The 24,127-nt window shown below is 36.6% G+C and overlaps 6 protein-coding genes across 6 annotated transcripts; 4 read left to right on the forward strand and 2 right to left on the reverse strand.

The window, feature by feature from the left end:
- The first annotated feature begins 1,599 nt into the window (after positions 1 to 1,599).
- MONOS_4344 (putative Membrane-associated apoptosis protein) lies at positions 1,600 to 6,821 on the forward strand. Its single transcript, XM_067874409.1, has 4 exons — positions 1,600 to 1,798; positions 1,881 to 2,030; positions 2,087 to 2,241; positions 2,301 to 6,821. Exons 1-4 carry the CDS (start codon positions 1,607 to 1,609, stop codon positions 6,232 to 6,234), a joined length of 4,431 nt encoding a protein of 1,476 aa, XP_067734063.1. The 5' UTR covers positions 1,600 to 1,606; the 3' UTR covers positions 6,235 to 6,821.
- Positions 6,786 to 8,908, forward strand: MONOS_4345 (putative dolichyl-diphosphooligosaccharide-protein glycosyltransferase subunit 1 precursor). The gene is made up of 3 exons (XM_067874410.1): positions 6,786 to 7,294; positions 7,365 to 7,836; positions 7,946 to 8,908. Exons 1-3 carry the CDS (start codon positions 7,044 to 7,046, stop codon positions 8,732 to 8,734), a joined length of 1,512 nt encoding a protein of 503 aa, XP_067734064.1. The 5' UTR covers positions 6,786 to 7,043; the 3' UTR covers positions 8,735 to 8,908.
- Positions 8,909 to 9,130: 222 nt separating this feature from the next.
- On the forward strand, positions 9,131 to 11,624 carry MONOS_4346 (uncharacterized protein). Its single transcript, XM_067874411.1, has 2 exons — positions 9,131 to 9,426; positions 9,513 to 11,624. Exons 1-2 carry the CDS (start codon positions 9,139 to 9,141, stop codon positions 10,962 to 10,964), a joined length of 1,740 nt encoding a protein of 579 aa, XP_067734065.1. The 5' UTR covers positions 9,131 to 9,138; the 3' UTR covers positions 10,965 to 11,624.
- A 60-nt stretch (positions 11,625 to 11,684) lies between these two features.
- Positions 11,685 to 12,993, reverse strand: MONOS_4347 (uncharacterized protein). Its single transcript, XM_067874412.1, has 4 exons — positions 12,718 to 12,993; positions 12,540 to 12,662; positions 12,412 to 12,469; positions 11,685 to 12,360 (listed from the first exon to the last, which is right to left on the reverse strand). The coding sequence occupies exons 1-4, from the start codon at positions 12,969 to 12,971 to the stop codon at positions 11,920 to 11,922; spliced, it is 876 nt and encodes a 291-aa protein (XP_067734066.1). The 5' UTR covers positions 12,972 to 12,993; the 3' UTR covers positions 11,685 to 11,919.
- Positions 12,994 to 13,114: 121 nt separating this feature from the next.
- On the forward strand, positions 13,115 to 15,468 carry MONOS_4348 (uncharacterized protein; the record flags this gene model as incomplete). Its single annotated transcript, XM_067874413.1, has 3 exons — positions 13,115 to 13,141; positions 13,199 to 13,567; positions 13,642 to 15,468. 3 exons carry the CDS (start codon positions 13,115 to 13,117, stop codon positions 14,911 to 14,913), a joined length of 1,668 nt encoding a protein of 555 aa, XP_067734067.1. The 3' UTR covers positions 14,914 to 15,468.
- A 126-nt stretch (positions 15,469 to 15,594) lies between these two features.
- On the reverse strand, positions 15,595 to 20,926 carry MONOS_4349 (putative TTK protein kinase; the record flags this gene model as incomplete). Its single annotated transcript, XM_067874414.1, has 12 exons — positions 15,595 to 15,821; positions 15,907 to 16,138; positions 16,220 to 16,272; positions 16,313 to 16,342; positions 16,395 to 16,589; positions 16,991 to 17,088; positions 17,203 to 17,304; positions 17,377 to 17,488; positions 17,577 to 17,676; positions 17,875 to 18,303; positions 18,456 to 20,859; positions 20,913 to 20,926. The coding sequence occupies 12 exons, from the start codon at positions 20,924 to 20,926 to the stop codon at positions 15,595 to 15,597; spliced, it is 3,996 nt and encodes a 1,331-aa protein (XP_067734068.1).
- Positions 20,927 to 24,127: the final 3,201 nt, after the last annotated feature.

A 24,127-nucleotide genomic window follows, 5' to 3' on the forward strand; every position in this document is an offset into this window, starting at 1 on the left:
AAAGGGGGGTTGTTCGACCTTTCTTGTGCGCAGCATTCAATGAGTTCAGCAACACTTTTATCTCCATTCCTTCGTCCACAGCAAACGTGGTTATGTTTCTTGTGCATTCGTTTGCATTGATAGATAACGTGAGACGAAGATGAAGTTGTTTGTGGAATTTCCATTTCTTTTGTTCTACTTCTTCAACATTTTTGACTTCTGTGACCATCTTGAAATCACCAAGTCCGGTAGTTTTTATGTGTTAAGATTTTTTGATCTCCTTCGCTTCCTCCTTCTCTCTCTCTTCTTCTTCTTCATTTGCTTCTGTTTCTTCATCTTTTTGTTGCATTAATCGTATTTGTCTATCTCATTTACGGATTCTGTTTCATCATTACCAAGAATCTGTTGCTTTATTTGCTCGTGTTTTGCATGTTAAGAAGTAATTTCTGTTCAAGTGAAATGTATCTGTCTTTGTGTAGTTGCATTTTCTGCGTGAATTAATATCTATTAATAAATCTCAATTATTGATTCCATCAAAAAAATAATTTCAAAATGTTGAAAGAAGTCGAATTCTGAATGTATATTCGGTCTACAGTTTGCAAAAGATTGTAATCATCAAAAACTAGAACCCAGTATTCACAATATTTAATTCTTTGTATCTCTTCTTTGAACAATAATTCTCTGAAATTATCAAATTTTTAATTTCCAGAAGTTATCTCAAGTTTAGTGAGAAGAATCCAAGTTCTTTCATAAAATCCGTTCCTATTTTGATGAAGGTATCAATTGGATTTGGATAAGGAGTGGAATTACTTCAAATTCAAGAAATGGAGAAGCATCAAGTTGGTTCACAAGATGAGTCATAAACTTGGTCATTGTACAGCATGCAGATTTATCGTATCACTCCAATGCTTCTTTGAATCTCCCAACAAGACGAATAAGAAATAATTACCCACAGCGGGAATTCTTGTGCGAATTCTGTTTAGACAACTGCAAAAACTATTGTGAATGAAGTTTTGGCTCCTTGTATTTATTTATTTTTTTGCTAAATATCCTTTATTACCTAAAAATTTACACAAATTCAAAAAAATAAAATTGAAACTCTTCCTCAAAAAAGCAAAAATCAGACAATGATCTTGTTATCTTCCTTAAATTGGAAATGAAAGCATTCAATTAATAAAATGTATTTGAAAAAGATTTATAAAAAAATATTTTCGCCTTTTTCATATTTCTGTTTAATCTTTTTTTTGTTATCTCCGCTCGAAGAACAGCACAATTGAATCTCGGAATCTGTTTTCCTTTTAGTGGCCAATAATCCTAAATGCACATTTTTAACTTATCGTAGGTGATCGAAAATCCAAAAATATAAGTTTGAAAAATATATTCCTTTACAAGAATTTGTAAATCGAATCCTTATATTAAATGGGAACTGAATTCAACAGCGCCTTCTTTCTAAGCAAATAAATAATATTAAATTAAAAAATCACAAAAAAAATGACAGATAATAATATTTTTTTTCAAATTTTTATATTGAAATGTTCAAAAATACTATAATGAAAATATCACGAAATAAATTAATTACTAAACAAATAATATTTTTATGACGAAGATCAAACATTAACCATAAGCAATGGATAAAGTCAACATAATTGATCGTCTGGTTGTTCTGAACGAGCATTCAAGCGCTTTGCTGCTCAGACTATCTGACTTTAAAGCGTATTGTGATTGCCCGCAGTACCAGCCTCCGGTTATCCAACAATTACAACAAGCAAAATGTTGGCCTTTGACATCATTCAACGAAGTTGATCCTGATCAAAGTAAGGTTTGCTGATAGATTATTTGACATGTCAATTGTTATATGCTTTAAAATTTGCAATTTAAAAAACCTTATTTGTTTTATTTAGATGGATAATTGTGAAAAAGCAAACATCAAAAAAGAACAGATTCTTAATGAGTTGGAGCCATTTGCTCATCTTGCTTCAAATTTTGTCGAAATAAGAAATGCTTCTTTTGAGATTTTGACGGAAATTGGATCAAGTTACAATCAATTTAAAGTTTGGATTAAATGAATTTTTTGTTTTTGATAATGAATCTTTTTTGTGAATAACAGAATTATGAATTACGAAACCAATTTATCATTTCATTTAACCGTCACATCAAGATGCACATGCTTTTGTCATCGTTTAAATCTTTTAAGTCAATTGTGGGCTCATATTTGTTTATTCATCAATCTGTGAAGCACACAAACTACACTGATCATCAAATGTATGTTGAATTTAAAAGGATTGCGTTTTTATTGAAAATAAATGTTATTTTGCTTCTAGAATTACTTCTTTTCTCAAAGCATTCAACTTCAACGAACCAATAACATTTTTACATCAGGAATTGGAAGGACTGACACGGATAGTTGAAGCAACTGTTCCTACAACAAGCGACATTGTACGTTGGTCTAAGGACCCTCAAACTCTTGGATGGCTTGGTCCACTTGGAGTGTATGAAGGTGATAAACTTATTTCATATCTTCAACCTTCAGAAGATGAAGAAGAGGAAGAGGAGTCAGAAAAGAAAGAAGAAGAAAACGGAAATGATCTAGAGCCAATTTACGAGCAGCAGCAGATTTCCATGCAAATCACTGGAGAAGCCCACTTTTTCAACATATTTGCATTTCTCATGTGTCCTGAGATTATCCGTCAGACGCAGCAGCTCGAAGAGATCGAAGGAATTCTGTCAGACTGTCTGTCTGTGCCACTCTACGGAGACGAGGTGTTCTACCCGCACGCTGCTTATGAGGCGCTGTTCAACAACTTTAAGAGCAAGACACTGAAGATCGACAAGTCAATGCCATCAAAGGCGCTTGAAACTGCGTGGCAGTCAGCTCCGTACAAGGCATCGGTGAGAAGGACGCTGCTGTTGACAACGGGGCAGCGTTTGTTGCAGTTCATGTTGGAAGATCCGCAGCTGCACGCGACTGTCTGCTGCGAGAACGGGATGACTGTGGTGGCGTTGTGTGCAGCAGAGATCAGCTCGTACTTTGCACATGTGAAGCACCCGCTGCCGCAGACGAAGAAGAAGCTGGGTGTGAAGGACACCGACTTCGAAGACTGGATTGGGATAGCGCGTCTGTTTGACCTGATGGTGCGGATGAGGGATGCGCTGTCGATGATGGCAGCAGACGTGTCTGTGCTGTGCCGCAATGTGCTCATGCGAAAGTCAACAAAGGCGCTGAAGTTTGCACTTGATGACATCGGAAAGGGGTTTGACTCGTCTGCGACGTCTGTGCTGCGGAAGGTGCTGGAGGTGCTGAAGACGGCGGGGCAGAGCGAGAAGTCGATTGTGCCGCTGGAGAAGGAGCATCTCGGGTGGACAGCGCTGCAGCTGTGCCGGCTGGAGTGCCTGCGGATGATGTGTGACATGACCACCAACACGTCGCGGCAGTCGTCGGCGCACCAGACGCTGTGGCCGATCCTGCAGAAGATCGGGCGGATGATCACGCTGGCTGACCCGCAGCTGTTTGCAGAGACGGTCGACTCACTCGGCGCCACCCACGTCCTCGTCGGGAACATGACGCGCCTGGTGCACGTGCTCAACGGCTACTTGGACTCTGGCTCCGCCAAGTGCAACATCACCTCCACACTCATCCGCGCGCCGTATCTGCTGAAGCAGCTCTCGAACCCGCTGTTCCCAGCCACCTCGCGCTATCTGAAGGAAGAGGCAGCGTTTCTGTGGACGAAGACGTTTGTGTATCTCGTCGTGCGGAAGATTGAAGAGTGTCTGACGAGCATCATCGTGACGAATGTGCGGATGCAGCAGAACGCATCGTCCATCACAAAACTGGCTGATGCCATCATCGGAACACCAGAAACAGCCTCCTCCAGCGCCTCGTATCAGAGCGCTGAGGTTGCCGGTAAAGAATCCCATTTTTCGACGAGGGACAACCTTGCGCGCATTTCAGCTGCACAGACAAAGCTCGTCTGTATGCTGACTGCACTATATTCGATGACTGGGAAACCTTCGACTTCTGGTTTGTCCTCCTCCTCCTCTGCTGCTGCTACTGCTCCTTCCTCCTCGTCTACACCTTCTCAGCCCTCATCAGCTGCCCCTGTAGCCTCGACCTTCCCTCCTCTGTTCACATATGCCCTGACTGGACTGGAAGAGTCTGATGGGATCATCCATCTCAACTCTGACCACATCTGCCTCGGAGGAATCCTCTCTGTGATGCTCAGCCGCCTCCTCGGCAGCATGTTCGCCCACGTCTGCTCGCTGCCCATCACCCAATTTTCAGTCAGCGCCACCACACAGCTCATCGCAGACTTCGTGTCTGACCCACCTGTGTTCCCGTTTGTGCCTGCTGGTGCTGAGTATGACTTCCGCCTCGCTTTGGCAGTCGGCAACAGACTCCGCGTAGGTCTGTCTAACATCGCCAGGCCAGCAGCTGTGGTGTCATCAGGTAAGGAAGGCACCGGAAGCTCTTTGGCCAGCTCATCCTCGTCAACCTCGCTGATCTCAGCGGGCGTAGCAGCCACGGCACATCTGCGGGACAAGTCTATTCTGTCCTTCCTCGACTACGAGGCAGATCCTCCGTCTGTCTGGTGGAATCCTCCAGCAGCTCTCTCTTTGGACACCCTCCGCCCAGCCATCACAGCAAATGCTGCACTCAAAGGAGACTGCCCTGCTCCTGTTGCGTTGAAGGAGAATGAGTGGCCTGTTGCACCGTCTGTTGCCATCGCTGCCATCAAGAGCATCGTGTCTGCTGCGAAAGTCGCTCTTCACCTGCCCTTCCCTTCGCTGCAGGTGGATGAGATAGCACAGAGAGTGATGCTGAACATGTGTGTGGTGCCTTCGATGACCACGTCTGGAATGTGCCTCGACCGCACCATGCCTGTCGGTGCCTGGTTCTATCGGCTGTTTGGCCGCGAAAAGACTGGCTGGATGTGTGATGGCACAGAAGCTGATCCGCTCAGCTCAACTGCAACTGCATCCTCAACACTAAACATCACAATGGAGAATGATGGTCCGACAACAGGATACATTGCGATGCTCTATGGGCGATGGTACGCCGACATGTTCTGCTCGATACTGGCGAGCCAAGAACCAGTGCAGACTGTGTTTTCCTTCCAGGAGAACGGATTCATTCGTCCTCCCTCATCAACAGCTTCGTCGTCGTCCAGCAGCGATGCATCAGCTGCAAGCACCATCACCACATTCCACGATCAGATTATGCAGCGTGTGTCGGGATTTGAGCTTAGATGCCTGGCAGAGCTGGTGGGTCCACTGGGAGTGGAGGCAATTTGTGAGATGATTGAAGGCTATGCCCTTCCGCGCCATCTGCTGCAGATCACAATCTACCTGCGCAGCAACCAGCAGACGTTGGAGCTGCTGAAGCGAATGAACGTGGACTCATTTGGTGATAACACAGAGCAGATAACGAAGCAGATCAGAGGGAAAGAAATGAGCGAATTCCTGTTCCCGCTGATTGGCATTGGAAACTCGTGCCATCTGATCCAGGTGCTGAAGGAGGCAGTCCACACCATCTTCACAACGCGCCTGCCGTTGACTGCAGAAACGCTGCGAACCATCGCCAATGCCATGCAGCTGTACGACCCTCGATGCACCCTGAGCGAAGTGTGTCGCATTTACTCGCTCACCCGCCCCAGCAGCGATGGCGAGGCACCTGCACTGTCTGCTCTCCCTTCAGCCGGAACAGGCGGGGCAGAGACGTGGGAGAGTGCGTTCTTTGCGTATGTGCACAATCCACAGGGGAAAGGGTTCCACCAGTCGAATGTCGGGCCACTGTTTCCGTATGCATGTCTGTCGAGTCTGTCGAGTGGGGCGGTGTGGCAGATGAGCATCTATCTGCCTCAGGTTGGAGGATTCGACAACAACATGCACTGCGCAGCACGGGGAATGGTGTATGCAGCACACGCCCTGAGCGAGGCGAAGCATGTGCCAGCGTCAGTGAGACAGGCAGGGCTGAAAGAAGGGACATTACATGAGAGCATTGTGAAGCAGCTGACCAACATCCCTGGGTCTGCCCAGGCGCTGCTGTGGGAGACGATGGATGTGTGCACACGGGTGGTGCTGCAGAGCGACTGGGACGACGATGCGAAGTGGCCGACGCTCGAAAAGAGGTTGATCTTCCTGGAGAAGCTGTATGAGGATATGAAGTGGATGGGCACAGCGAACTTTGAGGGTTTGGTTCCGAGGTTCTTGTTGAAGTCGGCAAAGGCAGCGAATTGGAGAGTGGAGAGAAGAGAGTAATTAAAAATAAAATAAAATTAAAATTAAAATTAAAATTATTATGTTTTATGAATGTTGGATTTGGACAGATGAATAATGAAATTCCGTTGCAAGATAATGCTTTCTCTGAAGATTATTATCATTTACTAATTATTTTGCATTGGAAAAAACTTTTTTTATAATTTTAATTTCTTTTTCTTTTTTTATTATTTCCATCACATTTTCTTCATTGATAAGTTTTACCCCCAAATCCTCTTCGTCGACATGTTAAAATATTAATTATTTTTCATTATGTTTTCTTTTAAATAATCTTTTTCTAATTATTGTTATTATTTATTTAACTCCTTCATGCTGCTTTTATTTGTTGATCATAAAGACGTTCATTTCTTCTTCGTGTCTTTTTGATGCATAAATGTTGTATCTGTGCTGGCTGAGCAGGCACATCTTTATCTGCTCGCCAGCCAAAAGCAGCCATCTTTATTGGTCATTTCTGTATCTGTATCTATTTTTCTTTCTTTTTGTTTTTTTTTTTTTTTTTTTTTTGGTCGCGTTCAGCAGCTGTACAATTTTTCTTACACATTTTAGAACAAATGCTTATCAATATTTTAGTTTTCTGATCACTTTTAAAAAATTTTCTCAAAATAGGAGATTCTTTCGTTATTATTTATCGACATGGCAAGAATGGAATGATATATTTCAGCAACGATGCATAATCCGAATTTATGTCATGAATGTTATCAATGAAAAATTCCATTGCAATGTCCAAGATGAAGTTTGAATAATTATTTATCACCGATCAATCACAAACCTTTATTTGTGATTCGAAATAAATGATCGCTTCTGTGGTTGCAATTCTGTTTGCAGTGGGACAGACATTTTCCATTGTGAATGAGAATGTTGTTCGTGATTTTGATGTGAAGGGCAATATATTTTTTGCTCGATATACTGTCTCTTTCTTTGTCGAATCGTCGGACAAAAACAACAACGAATATCGCTTCCCATTTGAGTTTGAAATGAGAAAATTGTCGACTATTTCCTTTGCAATCAACTCAAAAGAAGCTGAATTTGAATATAGCAAAGAGTATGATTTATTTTTTCTCATATTCAAATTTTATGAGTTTTAATTGATAATCTGCTATTTTCACAATCAGAAACCATGAATGGATTATTTCGTTACCAAAGTCAATTGAACCAGGCGATAAAGCAACTCTTACAGCAAAAATTTTGTTGTTCCAGATTGCTGATCCCTTGCCACGTGAAATAACACAAGATGAGATTCAATGCTCTCGATTGAATGGCAATCTTCATTTCCCTTCACAGTATCAGACAAACTCTGAAGACTTTTACATCCGTGTTCATACTGATAGATATATTGCAGCCACTCAAGCTTTGACTTTTGATCAAGAAGCTGAACTGTTTTCGGCTCATTTCAACAGTGCGCCAAGCGATAAAGAGGAACAGTTCTTTGTGCATTATACATGCCCAACATCCTATCTCACAGCTATTGGATACACAAGACAAATAATTGTGAACCAACTTGCACCTTCTCGTATTCAGGAACATTATGATGTGAAGAATACTGGAGCTAGCTTCAAAGGAGAATTGAATGCATTCAAAAACATGGTTTGAACAATTATTTCATTCAGCACTTATTCATGTATTATTATTAAAAATCATTAATATTTCTATTTTTCTTTCATTTGATGCATTTTCTATGATTTTTTTAAATAAGGTTCGGAAAAACGACCAAGCAGGAACCGTCAACCATCTTATTTTAGATGTTCCACCGACAGCACAAGAGTTCTCATATCGTGATGATATTGGAAACATTTCGTCATCCTCTGTTTATACATCTCCAGTTGTTACTCGCTTGGACCTGCAGCCACGTTTCCCGATTTATGGTGGATGGCACACCACTTTCTATGTCGAGTATTATCTTCCATGGTCAACACTCAGCGACGAGAATGCTGTGCTTGGAGTGAAGAAAGGTGAACTGCCAGCTTCACAGAAGGAAAGTCGTGCACACAAGGGAGGATTCTTCTACTCTGACGATTCTGATGAAATGAAAGAAGGACAAATGCTTACAAAAAGAGAGCACTCGTTTGCTGTTCCACTAGCCCCGTCGTTGGAAAATGGAGCCAGCGAAGATGTTGTGTTAAAGATTGCATTGCCAGAAGGTGCGAAGTCTGTTGTTGTCAGAGCAGACGCGTGCAAGCTGGAGATGCGACCTGATGAGGTTACATACCACAATCTTGACTATCTCGGAAGACGTACACTCGTTCTTCATCGTCGCAATGTTTTGAATTCACCTGCTTTTGGCAACGTTGTTGTTGAATTCAATCTTCCATTTATCTATTCCATTCACAAGCCAATTATCTTCATCCTTATTGTTATGTCAGTTGTGCTTGCTCTCACACTCATTCGTGGCTTCATAAATTGGTTCAAGAAAGGAAACATCCAACGTCCTCTTCCTGATGACTCTAAAATAAAGGCAAGAGATATTAAGAAGAAGGATGAGTAAATTTGACTTCACTATTAACAATAATGCACAGCTCGGTTCTTGAAACAAAAAATTTGTCAAAGTTAAGGCAATCTTCAATATTTTTATACTTTCTTTTTTCGCTACACCTCGCTTTTAGTCACTTCTTCAGGATCTTGCGTGGACGGTAATAAAATATATGTTTAACTCAGTCAATTAGAATGTTTTCAAATGGAAAAAGAAAAATTAATGTTGATATTTTAAAACTTTGTTTTATACACTTTCATTACAGTTCATAAAAATTTCTTTTTCTTTAATGTATTGATACTGAAATCAAGTTGACCTTCGTATGTCAAGGCTTTTCCAAAGAAAAGCGCATTTAACCTTTATTCAACTGGAATTTTTTCTTTGACATCAAATTCATGATATGGTTTGATCAATTCGCGATGTTATATTTTATCTCAATTCTTGTAATCGCATTAACATCATCTTTATCGTACAGAAAAGGTGAAACCTTTAGCTATTCTTATAATTCCAACATTCAGACTATTGCTTCTCGCAATTCAAATGGTGAAAACAACATCTTCTTTGATACATCTTGCAATGTTCAGTTCAAGGTTCTTTTGGTTACTTCAAAAGGAGCTTATATGCAAATGAACATTAAAAATGTGAAAACCGTTACTGGATCCGATGATTCCTCGAGCGAAGCCGCAACAGGAAATGAAGCAGATGAAGTTTGTTATCTCAATTTTATTTTGGATTCTGGTAATTTCATGTGGATAAATGTTGTTAAATTTTGTTTTTGAATTATTATTTTTAGTATTTCTCTTATCCTGTCTATTTTACCCATTGTGTCGATGGTTCAATTACAGATGTTACAACAAATGAGGATGATCCGGAAGAATCATCAAAAATGAAAGTTGGTATTTTGTTTGGACTTCGTACAAGCATCAACAGTCAATCAAACGGAGATTATGTGATGAACACTGTTATCGACACAGTTGGGCAACATGCAGAATACACAAAAACTGAATTTAATGGAGGTCGCACAATTGTTTCGTCATATTACTCAGAAGACGATTTTCTTCACTTTGCTGATGAAAATATGCAAAGCCGAGAAATCGTTGTTGATGGATCAAATGTTCGTGAGCTGGATGGAACACATTTAAGCAAATCGACAAGCGTTATGAAAATTGTTTTCAACCCAATGAAAAAGAATGATAATGGTGAAGGAGCAGGATATACTATTATTTCAGCCAATGGAGAGCAAACACTTTCGGGATTCCAACAAGGAAATGATGAAAACGTTGATTTTCCATTTGAAACTGTTGAAGCGTTTTTGGCAGCCAATCCATCATTGAAGCCAATGACCATTGTATCTCCAGAAGAGTATGCTTCACGTGAAATTAAAAGGGATTACGCTGGAAGAACTCAAAGAAACGTTAAGCGCCCGGATGATTCAGAAGATTGCCCAACTGATACAACTTGCTGCAAGACATTCAATGTTAAATGGGTTGTTGGAGACGAGGATTGCGGTTTTGTTGTTGACTATGGTGTTTTCATTGCAGTGTTGAAAGGATGCTCTGTTCTTCAACGTAAATATCCATTTGGAACATCAATGGGAATTGAAGTGAATGTTATGTCAGAAGGTGAAAAGACTTATGCAAGCGAAATGTACTTTGAATATGGACAGCATAGAAAAGGACCATACAAGCAAACTTTGGAAATTAGCCTCTTCGGAGAAATGTTGTACAATGGATTGATGCCAGAGAACTGCGGGACTACGGATGTTGTTACTCTTAAAGAGTATACAAAAGGAATTGGCTTCTATCGCTGGATTTGGATCTTTGTTCTCCAGCTGAAATATCAAAAAGTTTACACAGTCAAGACTTCTGCAACCGTGGAGTATGATTTGTGCTTGGCAAATGTTAAAACCAAGTTCGCATATTATCCCAAATTCACATATACTGCAAAAGCAGCACATGAAGCCTCAGTTGGTCTGGCTCGTGCAGGTATTGAGTTGAAAGGAACTATTGTTGACAATTGGAAGCCACAGTTTGATTCAGATATTCAGACTTGCACATTCAATGCACGTCTTGTCCATGAACAAGAACCATATCAATCTTCCCTTGTTGGATGGTATCAGACGAGAGTAATCAAGGGATGGTCACTTAAGTGGGGAACAAAGCACACCCACACATTCTGGTCTCACTCAAAACCAGGAAAAACTGAGGTTCTCCATGAAGCATCGTATAATCCTCGTAATATGTAAATGCAAAAGGCTGTGTGCTGGGAAATGAATCTCACTGACTCATGTGCCATTCAAACTCTATGTTTTATTTAACTTTTCTTTTGTTTTTTTTTTTTTTTTAATTTTCATTTTGTTATTAATTTTGAATATTTTGGAGATCTCTGTATTATCAATTTTCTTTAAAGGGATGAGAAGTTGTTGTTGGAATGAGATGATCATGCAGGTTCAATCGCTGATGACCTCAAAGGCATACTGTTAATTACTTCAATCAAGCGGTTGCTCTTGTGATTCATGAAATCCGCGTTCTGCATGATGTCATGAGCGCTGAGCATATTATTTCAATGTTTTTAACAGTATTGCTGTGCCAATATTCAACGATGTTTTGCTTTTCTTGATGAAAATTCATCAGCACTGTTTAATTCTGTCTAGATTGTTCTTGTTCATTTTTTTATTCTCCTTTTCACAATGCTTCTTATTCTTATTAATTTGTGCATTTTTGTTTTGCGACTAATCCCGAGATAAATAATGTCCTAGGGATCCCAATCAAATTTTTATTTTTTACAACAGGAGTTATGTTGAATCCTGTTTTCAAATTTGAAGTTATAAGCCATCACATCTTTTTCATCGTTAAATTGATTCTATGAATGAATTCCAGTAAAGAAATATTTGTCAATCTTCAAATATTTTGTGTGAATTTTCAAATTTTCTTCAAATGAGAGTAAATGCAATCTCAACTGTTCATCATAAGAATGTTAAAGTCTTTCTCAACAAATATAAGCCAAATTATCGATCTTGAGTTGAAATGAAATTGCGATGAAAAATGGCAGTTTCGAAGGGGAAATAAAGCAAAACATGGATAAAGATGAGTGAATTACTTGAACAAATAAAAAAAAAAAAAAAAAATACTTTTACAACGCAATTAATTGGAACGAAAATCGAAAAAAATTGTGAAATGAAAGGTTAGCTCTTAGGTATTTCACCCAATAACGTTTTCTTGTTCGTGTGGTAAGATATTCAAATTTGGCGTTTGTTCAATATTCTCGTCCGCATTTATAATTCGTTTCAGATCAGATGAGATGTCTTCTGTAATGTTTTGTTCTTTATCTTTGAAGCCAAAACCCCTCATAATGCCATTGTAGCAAAATTGGATAAGATATGAAATGACATGAAAAATTGAACGAACAGGGATGCGACGAATCCATATGAATCCGACAACAACAAAAAACAAAATCAATGAACCATAGTACCATTGATCCTCTCGACTCAATGACTTCCACCATCCTGACATTGCTTCACGAGCTTTTCCAACGAATTCGGAGAATTGAGAAGATTTTTTCATTGATGTTTTTATTGTATCTGAAGATTCTTTCAAAACAGTTTGAGCTTGACGAGTTGTTTCTAATGACATTCCCATTGTCTAAACGGATAAAGAATAATAAAAATTTGATTTGAATTTATATCATCAAACATTTTTGATAACGCGAAGAGTTTCTGTTGTCTCTTTTTGAACATCTCTTTGGCGAAGCCTGTGCATTTTCAAATATATATATAATTGAAAAAAAAATTTTTTTTCCATTCAACACTTTGATTTCACACTGGTTTCTTCTTCTTTTAATCGCTTCTTCGTCTCCTCCAAATAGAAGTTCTCTCTCTTCAATAGCTTTTTGATCAATAAATTTGATTTGCAATGCTTTCGCCTTTTCGTTATTTAATCTTAGCCTGTAAATAAAACAAATTTGAAGTTTAAATAAATTCACAATATTTTTTTCCAAACTCTTGAATTAACTTATTAAGATTCTGTGACTTCTGCTTCCAAATCTCTGTTTCTTTTGCAGAAACAATTTCTAACGCTTTTATTTCGATCTGTTCAGCGGCATTCGACAATAAATCCATTCGGCGTATATTTGCATTGTCGATCTGAATAACTTGTTGGATGGTTGTGCATTCGCAATCGCTCATTTTTTTAATAAAATATTTCACTTCATTTGCAAGAGATTCTGCGTCTGCATAGAGTATTTCAATCTCCATAAATTATTATCCTAATTTATTTTAATAAAGGTTTATACCCAACACAAATGATTTTCAGAATTGCGAATTGAACTCAATGAAAATTTAGTTTCCTGCGAAAAGTTTCGTAAACCCACGCAGTGAAACAATTTAGGTTTCAAAAAATGAATAGGATTGGTCACTCATCACATGTATTCTTCATTTTTTAAAAGTGTTTATTTCATACTTGTTTTCTTTTATGTTTCAAGATTCGTTGTCCACTGTGCCATGAAGTTTTTCAAGCAAAAGATCTTATAAATCATTGTGTTAATTTTTGTCTTTTTCAATTAAAGTCCAGTAATTCGTCGGTGGAACCATTCGTATGTCCTTTATGCGATGATCTTGGTTTTTCAAGGCTTCTGGAGCAAGATGAAGCTGTGCGCCATCTCAAATATCATCAAAGCATATCTCTTTCCCTAAAGAGAAAAGCATTTGAAACAAATGTTCGACGCTTTGATTCTTCGAAAGACAAAGCTCTTCAAGATTGGCTGTTGAAGAAGAAATCTCATCCAGCAATATTACCACCTGGATGCATGCCTGGAGGACATAGAACAGGACCTATTTCTGGAAAGGATTTGGTTTGATCGTAATGACAATTTTAAACTTTTCAAATCATAATTATTTTGCTTATTTGATAATTATATAATTTTAGAAACAGCCAAAGCAACTTTCAAAGAAAAGAATGCAAAAAGATGAAATGAAGCAACAATTAAATATTGCACAAAACGATCAAACGAGTGAGAAGTTATTGGTGTCATCAACTTCACAATTCTCTGAATCAGGATCTGAGCATTTATCGAAAGAAGCAAATAATGAGAAAAGAAATTTGGCTTCATTTAACTCAGGGTGGTCATTTTCATCTATTCCACCACCTTATATGATGGGAGATATTCGACGTTCCAAGAAGCAAAATGAAGAATCAGAAATTTCAACTTCTTCTGCTTCTGCTTCTTCGTCTTCCGCAGATGAATCAAATGAAAGTTTGGGTGCAGATTCTTCTGCCTCTTCTTCTGCTATCTGTCCCACTTCAAATACAATTCAAGCTTCTCTTTCACACACTGTCCATTGCCCGAATTGCGGATATCATCTACACAACGATCAATTGCAGAATGACTCGCAAAGTGAAAACGAGACACATGACAAAGAACCAGATACAAAAGAAGAAGAAGAGAAAGGTTATGTATTTCTCTCTATCGAAGATTTGTTTAATGAGAGAACATTCGAAACAAAAGCAAAGATAAAGGAAACAAAAGAAGACAAGAAAGCTTTGCAACTTCAAAAGAAGATTGAAAAGTTGAAAGAGAAAGAGAAGAAGCAGGCCGAAAAAGCAAAGAAACTTGAAGAACGCAAACAAAAGAAAGATGAAGAAAAACGACAGAGAGAAGAGGAAAAAAGAAAAAACAAGGAATTAAAAGAATTGAATGAGAAAAAATCTGATACATCAGCAGATGAACAAACAAATAGCTCGAAAGACGCCAAATCAACTTCAATCGCAGAGAAATCAGTCGAAGAAATGAGAATTCTGACACAACCAGCTGTGAAGCAGACAAGCGATCAGCAAAAGCCTTCCTCGTCGCCAAAATCTGGACTCTTTTCGTTTTGGTCAAAGCTGTTCAATTGGAGAAGAGCAGAGAAAACTTCCTCGACTGATGAAAGCAGAAGTCCAGACGAGCCTTCAGATGTTTCGATGGATGATGATAATGATGAAGATGAAGATGCTCTTCCTTCTTCGATCAGAATTGGCAGCCCAATTAATTTGGCGCAAGCTTCTTCTTCTTCTTTGGCTTCATCATATTTCGATAGAAAAGACAGAATAGACAACATTTCAGATCTTTCAGCAGAATTTGCAAAGCAAATAGACAAACTCTTTTCGACAACTGCTGCTTCAGGAAGTGGAATATCGTCCCTGTCGTCGGACATTTGAGCTTCTGATAAGAATTTATCTGATAGCGAAATGACGTGAAGAGAGGTGATTGAAGAAATTGATGTGTGAAGGAGGGTATTTGAGAAGTGTGTTGTTTTGAGATAATTAATGATATAGGACTTATTGTGGAAACAAGAAGGCGGATGAATAAAAGATAATTCATAATCGAAACATGTTTTGCGAGATACAATTGATTGACAGATGAAACTGATGCTGTGTGAAAATGTGTTGTGTTTTGTGTTTGTTGAAAGTGCAGTAATGAACTGAATAAAATGATAAGAGGGAATTGTTCATTTGGAGTATCTTTTCAGTTTTTTATAATTGTCCCTTTTTAGTTGAGTGTTTTTCTGTTTGTATATCTTCTTTTCTTTGTTTTTTTCTTTATTTCTCGGTCTTTTTGGATCCATTGTGATATGTATGAAACTTGTTTTATTTATTCTGATCTATTGATTTTTACATTCAAGTCTTTTCGTGTGTAGCAAGAATGCTATCACCATGAAAAGTTGTTGGGTTTATGAAAGTATTTAATTGAGAAGAATGTTTGCTCAAAAATAATTTTGTAATTCATACTGTTGTCATTTACAAATTGCTGTTTAAAAAAAGGTTGGTTCACATGACCTTATCAAATTGAAAAGAAATATTCAATGAAAAGCAGATTTATTAATAAAACAATATTTCGGCTCAAGCAATCTCTTCAGAAGCTTTCAGAAGTTGTTGCATTTGCATTGCTGCGCAGTATCCTTCTACAAAAGAATAAACTTTTCCTTCGACTTTGCAATTTTGAGTTTCAGCAATTTTGTTGAGATCTTGAATGGCGCAACTATCCAATGGCAGCAAAATCACTTCGGTTGATTCTCCTTCTTCAACCATGCAATGAGTCTTTGGATGCGCATTTTCTGTTGAATCTCCTGGTTATTCAAAATAAGAATCATAAAGGTAAAATGGGGAATTTCTCAATGAATCAGTGAAGATTTTCAAGGATTATCATCAAACCATCAATGAATAACTTCACATCCATGATTAGTGTTGGAGCAACAGCTGGATTAGCAGCAATTGCAGGAGATAATGAACACAACTTCAAAAATGGTGCTTCATGAGTGTCAGATGATGGAGTTGATGAAGACGATAATTGGTGTGTTTCATCTTTGCAAGATGTCTGTTGCAAAGAATGTTCTTTGTCTGTTTCATTTTTCTTTGGAAAATAGGCAACATATCCTGTCTCTTCCTATTTTAATGAATTGAATAAAAATGAAAAATGAGTTCAAAAGGAAGAAAATATTCAAAAATCTTTCAAGAAAAAACTTACCCACAACTCTCTAATTGCACATTCTTCTGGTTCTTCATTCTTGCCAACCAATCCTGAAGGGAAATGAACAAAACGAAAAGAAGAAGAAGAAACCTGCTGGAAATTCAATTGTCATGCAATTGCCTTTGACAAGAAAAAAATTTTATTCACATAGACGAAAGTTAAAAATTCAAACAAGGCGCTCGATATTGTTTGACAAGAATTAATGAAGGTTTTTGGTCTTTTTTCATCAACATTGGAATAACATCCACACATTGCACTGAGTCATTGCATCCAATTCTTCTTATCATCTCCCATCCGTATTCATGACCACTTTTATCAACATAATGAGCTCGGAGAAATTCAAGCCATTTTCCAGAAGCTATTGGTTCTAAAGTTTGTGAGTACATCCTTTTATTTCACAATTGCAAGTATAAAGACAAAAAATTCAAACGATTAAAATTTGTTGAACGCTCGGAAATAAGAAATGTTAATTTTTCCTTCTCTTGATCAATTAGATCTCAAATCGTTCTGATGGATCAAAACAAAAGAATGATTTTGTTCGTCAATAAATAAAAAATGAAAGATCTGCTTATAAAGTTCTTAATTTTGAATTTTTTTTCTTTTTGAATAATTAAAATAATCATGTTAGAAATTCTATTTTTGAACTTCCTTTTTGGTACAAACAAAAAATATAATGAAAAGGATTGACAAAAATAGATGGGAATAAAAATCAATATAAAACTAGCTCTACATTATTCCGCTAAATTTTTCATCTGTTCTGTTGTGTACCTGCGTTTGCCGCCAGGGCAAGTGGTCCGTTGAGACACGATTCGTTAATTAGAATCATTGGCATATCAGTTGTCAGAAGAGAATCAATTGTTGGACGCCTTAAGAAAAATTAAATAAATGTTAATTTTTCATTAAAATTCCCACAAATCAAAAAAGAAAAAGAATTTATTTGAAAAAAATACTTGATAAGAAAAAAATGAAAGTGATAATACTTTGAAGGGTCTTTGTTGAGGCACTTTTTTAACACTCTTCGAAAATATTCTAATTCTGGTGGCATTTTTGGTATTTTAAAGCGAATCTCACTTTGCAACGCTCTGAAAAATACATAAATAAAGAATCATTCAAAGAAATAAACTGTACATTACAGAAAGGTTTATTGTACATACAGATTTTTCTCTTCAGGGTTCATTCGATTGAGATAAGTTGAGCCGAACAGCAACTCAAACAGAATCATTCCAAGAGACCAAATATCTGAAGCAAGAGTCAAAGAAACATGACCTGTTCATTACATCAAAAAAGAAGGGAAACAAATTTTCATTTATGAAAATAAATAAAAATAACAAATCAATAAATTAACAAATATCACCTCTGTGATGTCCTTTCGCTCCGAGTGCTTCGGGAGAGATGTAATTTGGTGTGCCAATACCAGTTCCGTGGCTCACAGTCCCATCTTCGCGGTTGATTGACTGAGGACATTCAGGGAAAAAATGAGTGTTAAAATATTGTACAAAATAATAATGATTTCAAAGTGTGAATTATTGGAATTAAAAGTTAATGTTGTTCAATGAAAAATATACATTTTCTTTTTTCAATCTCAAAATTAAAAAAAAAAAAAAAAAAAAAGAGGAATCATTCGATTGTGAACTCTCATTCTACCTACACACCTGAGCAATCCCGAAGTCGATGAGCTTGAGCTGCCCTTCGACAAACACAAAGTTCGCAGGCTTCAGATCAGAATGAACGATGCCCCGTTCGAAGGAGTGTATGCTCTTGACGGCTGTCAGCATGCCTATCCACATCTTCTTCACAAGGCGGATGGGCAGCGCCGGCAGCAGCGCTGAAAGCTCTGGCGAGCAGCCTTCGATCCAGGAGTCAGGCACAGACAGCCCTTTCGACTTCACCTTCGCCAGGAAGTTCAGCTTGTACGAGCGCAGCTCTCTCGCCAGGTCGTGCGAGCCGCGCTCAAAGACAAGCGTGACTGGCTTGTTGACTGTGAATGGGAGCGTGGGCGTATTGAACAGCTGGATGATTCCTTGCCGGTTGCGCAGGCGAAGGAGAAGAGACACTTCTTCTTCAGCCATTCGGACAAGTGACTGGAATTGTGTGATATGATCATATGTTAGAAATAAAAAGAGATTAATGTTAAATGACAGTGCAAGTATAAAAATATAAAAATAAAAAAATTTATATAAATGAATGAGGATTCCAATGTCTCTTCAAATAAATTGTCATTCTTTACACAAACCTCTTTTTCTAAATGAAGCTCTTTAAGCGCAACAATTTTCCCTGTTTTGATGTGTGTGGCGCTTTTAACTGTGCCTGATCCGCCTTTTCCGATTTCTTCGATGATTTGAAAGTCTTCTGGGACGAATGTTTCGAACAAAGTGAACAAGTCAGCGTTTGAAATATTGGAGGAGGTGTGGTGTGAAGATGAAGATGAGGAAGAGGATGTTGATGGAGATGATGATGACGAAGAGGAAGACGAAGATGAAGATGGAGGTAAAGGCAAAGACGGTGTGGAAGACGATTGCGAGTAAGAAGAAGAGGAGGAGGAGGAGGAGGATGAGGGAGGCAAAGGATTCAGAGGTATCCCAGAAAGATGAGCAGCTTGCGGTTTTTGCTGGTGCTGTGCTGATTGAGGCTGCAAGATAGAACCAGAATCTCCGTGCAATGAATGTGAAGGACGAGGCGTAGGAGTTGGAGGCAAAGCATTTGAACGAACAGGTACTGGGAGATTATGTGGGAGCTGCTGGTGAAAGAAAGACGGTTGTGCTGATTGAGATTCATCGTGCGAATGGACAAGCTTCGGAATTGGCTGAATGGACGGCTTTGCGATTTTTGAGTATGAAGGAGTGGAATATGGTGATATGGAATGTGAGGGCGCAGGAATAGAAGAAGCAAATGCAGACGAAGGTGAAGATGAAGAAGAATATGATGATGATGATGGAGGTGAAGGAGAAGAGCCAAGAATTCTGTTTTCTTTGCTTTGTGCCTCTGGTTGTTTCTGTGCAACCTGCCGTTGAAGCATCATCGAGATTGGGGGAAAGAAAGGAGCTGACGATGAAGATGAAGCAGACGGCGGCAAAGGAGCAAATGATGAGCGGGAAGAGGATGACGGGGGAAATGGCGGAATATCTGAAGTGGGGTGCTGAAATGATGAAATGTTTGGTTGTCCTGTGGATGGAGAGGAGTTGGAAGGAGCATTGCGAGATGAAATGTTTGACATAGAAGAGAGCTTTTGATAGCCGGAATGAAAATCTAATGAAGAGGAAGAAGAAGAAGACAGCGATGGAGACAAGGACGAGGATGATGATGCAGAGGACGAAGAAGAAGAAGAAGAAGAAGAAGAAGAAGAAGAAGAAGAAGAAGAAGAAGAAGAAGAAGAAGAAGAAGAAGAAGAAGAAGAAGAAGAAGAAGAAGAAGAAGAAGAAGATGATGATGATGATGATGATGATGATGATGATGAAGGTGCGTGAGAAAGAGAAGGATAAGAGGAGCGAGAAGGTAAAGATGATGAAGAAGAATCATGTGAAATGCTTCGAGCAGGAAATGGAATAGAAGAGGCTGCATCTGCTTTTGAAGTGGAAGAAGCAGGCTGTGTTTGTTTGAGTGAAATGCGAGATGGTTCAGGGAGTGTGCTTTGAAGTGGTTGAAATGGCAGGTCACGCTTTGCATGAAATTGAGATTCCATGTTTGCGCTTGTTTTCAATTGATGTGCCGGATAAGAGGAAGAAATATGAGGCGAAGGTAGAGCAGACGCTAATTGAGGGTTAGAAAAAGAAGGAATGGAAGACGTTGAGAGACTGTTTGCAGTTGAATTTAGACTTTGCAAAGATAACATTGCATCAGAACGTTTTGAAGCATCTTGTGCAGGATCACTTGTAGAATAAGGTTGTTGTTGTCCTTCAGAAGAAGATTTCAAAAAAGAAAGTGGTTTGGCAGATGGTTGTATTGCCTTTGGTAGTTTTTGAGACAAGTATGGAAAATTAACTCCTTCTGAAATTTTTGATGAAACAGATGATTGCTGAACTTTCGATAACTGTTGAGAAGTTGAGTTTAATGAGTAATTCCTTGCTTGAACATTTTGCTTCAATTCCGATGATGAATCGAAAGATGGTGTTGGAGTCAAACTTAAAGGGTTATTCAATTGTTGGATCGAATTCTTTGGAGAAGCATAAATTGAAGAGTTAACAAGTTTATTCGACTTTTCAATTGAAAATGAACTTAAAAATTGAAGGGATTCTTTCTTTAAAATTGAAGGTTTGCTTAAATTTTGTTCTTTCTTTTCAAAGTGGCCATCTTGGTTAATTAGTGCTAATCCAAGACGAGGTATTTCAGGAGTTTTAAATTCTTCAAACAATGGTAGTTCGTGAGCTAATGAAGATTGAAATCTATCTTTTTTGTTGGCATGCGCTTCAGCAACCCCATCATGATTATCTTTATTTGAATTAACTTCGGAAAGTCCAAAAGTCGATTTGTTAGATTGATTTTGTGGAACAGACAATTTTAACCCAAAATCAAAAGACTTTTCCGATTGCAAAAGAGATTGGAGCTCGTTTGAACTTGGATTAGAAGTATCTTCAACTCTATCTTGTTCAAATTCAGACAAATCTTTCAAAATTCGCTTTTTTGCCCAGTTTTGAAGAGGCCTAAATAAAATTTAAAAACATTATCATTAATCTTTAATAAAATTTTATTAAACTTGTTGCGTTTCATATATTTCGCTTTATTACCATTTAATTCTTTTAAATTACAAAAATAAATATAAATCGAATTAATTATCCCATTACATTAAATAAAAAATTCTTCAAAATATAATTATCTCTTCCGATGTAAATTTGCATATTTTGCATGAAAAAAAAAGCAAGCAAGCAATTATCAAATAAATTTGTTGGAGCCTTTCCAAAAAAGAATGTTAAAAAGGAAGATAGATTGTTTGGAGAAAAAAGATGTGATAAATATGTTCTGTTTCGATGATTGTATACGATTGTTCACATTTTTAGTCAGAAAATTTTATAATACGGCATTCAATTTGCTTTTTATATATTTTTTCTTTTTATTGATATTATTTTACTGTTATTGAATTCAAGTTCATATATTTAATTTTTCCAACAATGATTTTATGAGTTTTTCACATAAGAAAGAGTTTCATTTTATGAAAAAAAAACATAAATTTTGATCACAATAATTATCTTCCAATCGATCATATGTGATTTCACTATTGTTCTTTTGAATCAAAAAATTTATAATGAGTATTTATGTTTATCTCAACAAAGAATTTCAATTTTAATGAAAAAATAAATTTAAAATTCACAAATATTTTTCAGTTGAAATGTTTCATTTTTCTTCTTTTTCAAACACTTTTTGATGCCTTTTATATTATTCGACAATATCAAAAATTTTTGGAAAAATGCAATTTCTATTTTTCACAATAAAAATGGGGTGAAATATTTCACTTCATGAATTTTCATTGAAAAATATGCACTTTTCATTGACTTTCAAAGATCAAAAAACGCAATGAAAATGGGTCGATTTTGTGAAATTCGTGAAATGTTGAAAAACTTTATGTTTTGATTTGAACGATGCCTGTTTCAGGATATGAAAATCAAATTTATTTTGAAATCTGAGAAAGTGAAACCAATTTATAAGTGAAGCAATTTTTTGTGCTTTGTGCAAAAAAAGCTTGAAAGATCGTATTTTCCCTCAAATGATGTTTCTCATGAGAACCCTTGTCAAAAAAAATATGGCAAAAATTTTTTTGTAAACTTCCTTTTGTTTAATTTTCTAATAAACAAAAAATTTCTTATTTTCATCAAATTTCTGTTCACACTTACGAAACTTTTCTGAATTGAAAATCATAACATCCTTAAGGTTCTAGTTCTATTTTTATGAAGTTTAATTAGTGTGAACAGAAATTTGATGAAAATAAGAAATTTTTTGTTTATTAGAAAATTAAACAAAAGGAAGTTTACAAAAAAATTTTTGCCATATTTTTTTTGACAAGGGTTCTCATGAGAAACATCATTTGAGGGAAAATACGATCTTTCAAGCTTTTTTTGCACAAAGCACAAAAAATTGCTTCACTTATAAATTGGTTTCACTTTCTCAGATTTCAAAATAAATTTGATTTTCATATCCTGAAACAGGCATCGTTCAAATCAAAACATAAAGTTTTTCAACATTTCACGAATTTCACAAAATCGACCCATTTTCATTGCGTTTTTTGATCTTTGAAAGTCAATGAAAAGTGCATATTTTTCAATGAAAATTCATGAACCAAAATGTTGGTGATAATTTTTGAAAATATATTTATACAATCAAAATTTTCGAACCAAAAATTTCCCTTGAATATCAACTAAGGAACATTGAAAAGTGGAATGGTCTTTTAGTAACCTCTTCATCTTCATTTGTGCAAAAATATTCGTTTTTGAAGAAGTTGTGATAATTCTATAATTTGAACACAAAATCTCTTCCAAATGACAAACAACATTTGAAAAATGAACACCACGAAAAAAGTTATGAATTCAAATAATATCACCCATGTTTTTCGACATTTAGTATGATTTGCAGTGGAATTAAAAGAGAGATATCATCAACGAAAAAAGGAAATAAAAATCACATTAAAGATTTTTTTTTTAATGAGGAAAACAAGCACCATTGGCAATATATTGGTTCTAAAAGTATTTGTATTTTATTGTTAATAAACTTTTAAACTTTAATGTTGTCCTTTTCTATTATCACAAAATTAATATGTTTTGAAGCAGTTGCGAAAAATGATTTATTCAAAAATATGAAAATTTTGTCATATGTGTAGGTTTTTTCCCTTGTGTGGGTTTTTTCCCTCACCATCAGATAAAATTCCAGAAACACAGAATTGGAACAATGAATGAAAATCGTTTGATAATCAAGTATTTTCATCGTATGTTGCCAAAGTGAATGGTTGATTATTTTTGAAATCAAATTTTTAAAAACAAAATGATATGTTGGTCATTATTTCTAAAATCATATCTTTTTTCGGGGAATTGATTTTTCAAAGATTGTTTTCCTTTGGGAAGAAAATTTTCATTCAAGTGCAAAAACAATCAGAACTATTTCAAAAGCATGTGCATGATCTGAAATAAAAATCAAGAGGTTTTAAATATGTTTATTCACTTCTCATTGTTTTTTGTTCATATTCCATAAGAATTTTCGAACCGAAATTTTTGAAAGAACAAACATGATTTCAAAAATAATCACACATGTATGAAATTTTGATTTAAGTGTTTGTGTCTGAACTGTGAATAGTTTTGACGTCATGAATGGATAACTTTTCACCTATTCGTCTCATATTAATTTTTTTGTCACAAATGTGTAATGATTTTTTCATTTAAACAAAAAAATTTCCGTGAATGATGGAAAACTATTAGATTATTAACTCTCTGAGATTTTATTTGATTTTTAAAATAATCACCCAATTAATTATAAAAATTCGAAAAAAATTCAAAAAATTTTGAAAAAAAAACAATAAAATTTTTAATTTGATAAAAACTTGATGATTATAAAGAAAATTTCTAATACAGTCGGTGCCAAAGCCGATCCTTGGTGCGAAACCCGAACCAAATGAGAGAGAGAGAGAATGCGTTCATTATCTTTTCGAAGTTGTTTAATATTTCTTCAATGAAAAACTGAATATATTCAACTATTCGTTGAAACCAGGTATTTGGCAACATATTTAGTAATTAACCAATGAAATAATAAACAAAGAAAATGTATTTTGTTTGTTTTATTATTGATAATATAAAAAATAATTGATATGAAGCAATTTTTCTAAAAGAAAATTTGAAATATATTCGTCAAAATGGTCTGAAGACTGAAGTTAAATTCTGCAGTTGTATTTAGAGTAGTATGTTTCTCTAATGCGTTTCTCTTTCTAATTAA

This window comes from Monocercomonoides exilis (genome assembly GCF_001643675.1).
Source record: "Monocercomonoides exilis strain PA203 chromosome Unknown scaffold6-2077815, whole genome shotgun sequence".
Taxonomy (NCBI): Eukaryota; Preaxostyla; order Oxymonadida; family Polymastigidae; genus Monocercomonoides; species Monocercomonoides exilis.

Coding starts and splice junctions, on each gene's coding strand:
- MONOS_4344 (XM_067874409.1), top strand. CDS start 1,607: ATGGATAAAGTCAACATAATTGATCGTCTGGTTGTTCTGAACGAGCAT. Junction 1,799..1,880: donor TTGATCCTGATCAAAGTAAG/GTTTGCTGATAG, acceptor TGTTTTATTTAG/ATGGATAATTGTGAAAAAGC. Junction 2,031..2,086: donor CAAGTTACAATCAATTTAAA/GTTTGGATTAAA, acceptor TGTGAATAACAG/AATTATGAATTACGAAACCA.
- MONOS_4345 (XM_067874410.1), top strand. CDS start 7,044: ATGATCGCTTCTGTGGTTGCAATTCTGTTTGCAGTGGGACAGACATTT. Junction 7,295..7,364: donor GAATTTGAATATAGCAAAGA/GTATGATTTATT, acceptor TTTCACAATCAG/AAACCATGAATGGATTATTT. Junction 7,837..7,945: donor TGAATGCATTCAAAAACATG/GTTTGAACAATT, acceptor TTTTTAAATAAG/GTTCGGAAAAACGACCAAGC.
- MONOS_4346 (XM_067874411.1), top strand. CDS start 9,139: ATGTTATATTTTATCTCAATTCTTGTAATCGCATTAACATCATCTTTA. Junction 9,427..9,512: donor CAGGAAATGAAGCAGATGAA/GTTTGTTATCTC, acceptor TATTATTTTTAG/TATTTCTCTTATCCTGTCTA.
- MONOS_4347 (XM_067874412.1), bottom strand. CDS start 12,971: ATGGAGATTGAAATACTCTATGCAGACGCAGAATCTCTTGCAAATGAA. Junction 12,663..12,717: donor CTTAATAAGTTAATTCAAGA/GTTTGGAAAAAA, acceptor TTTTATTTACAG/GCTAAGATTAAATAACGAAA. Junction 12,470..12,539: donor ATTAAAAGAAGAAGAAACCA/GTGTGAAATCAA, acceptor GAAAATGCACAG/GCTTCGCCAAAGAGATGTTC.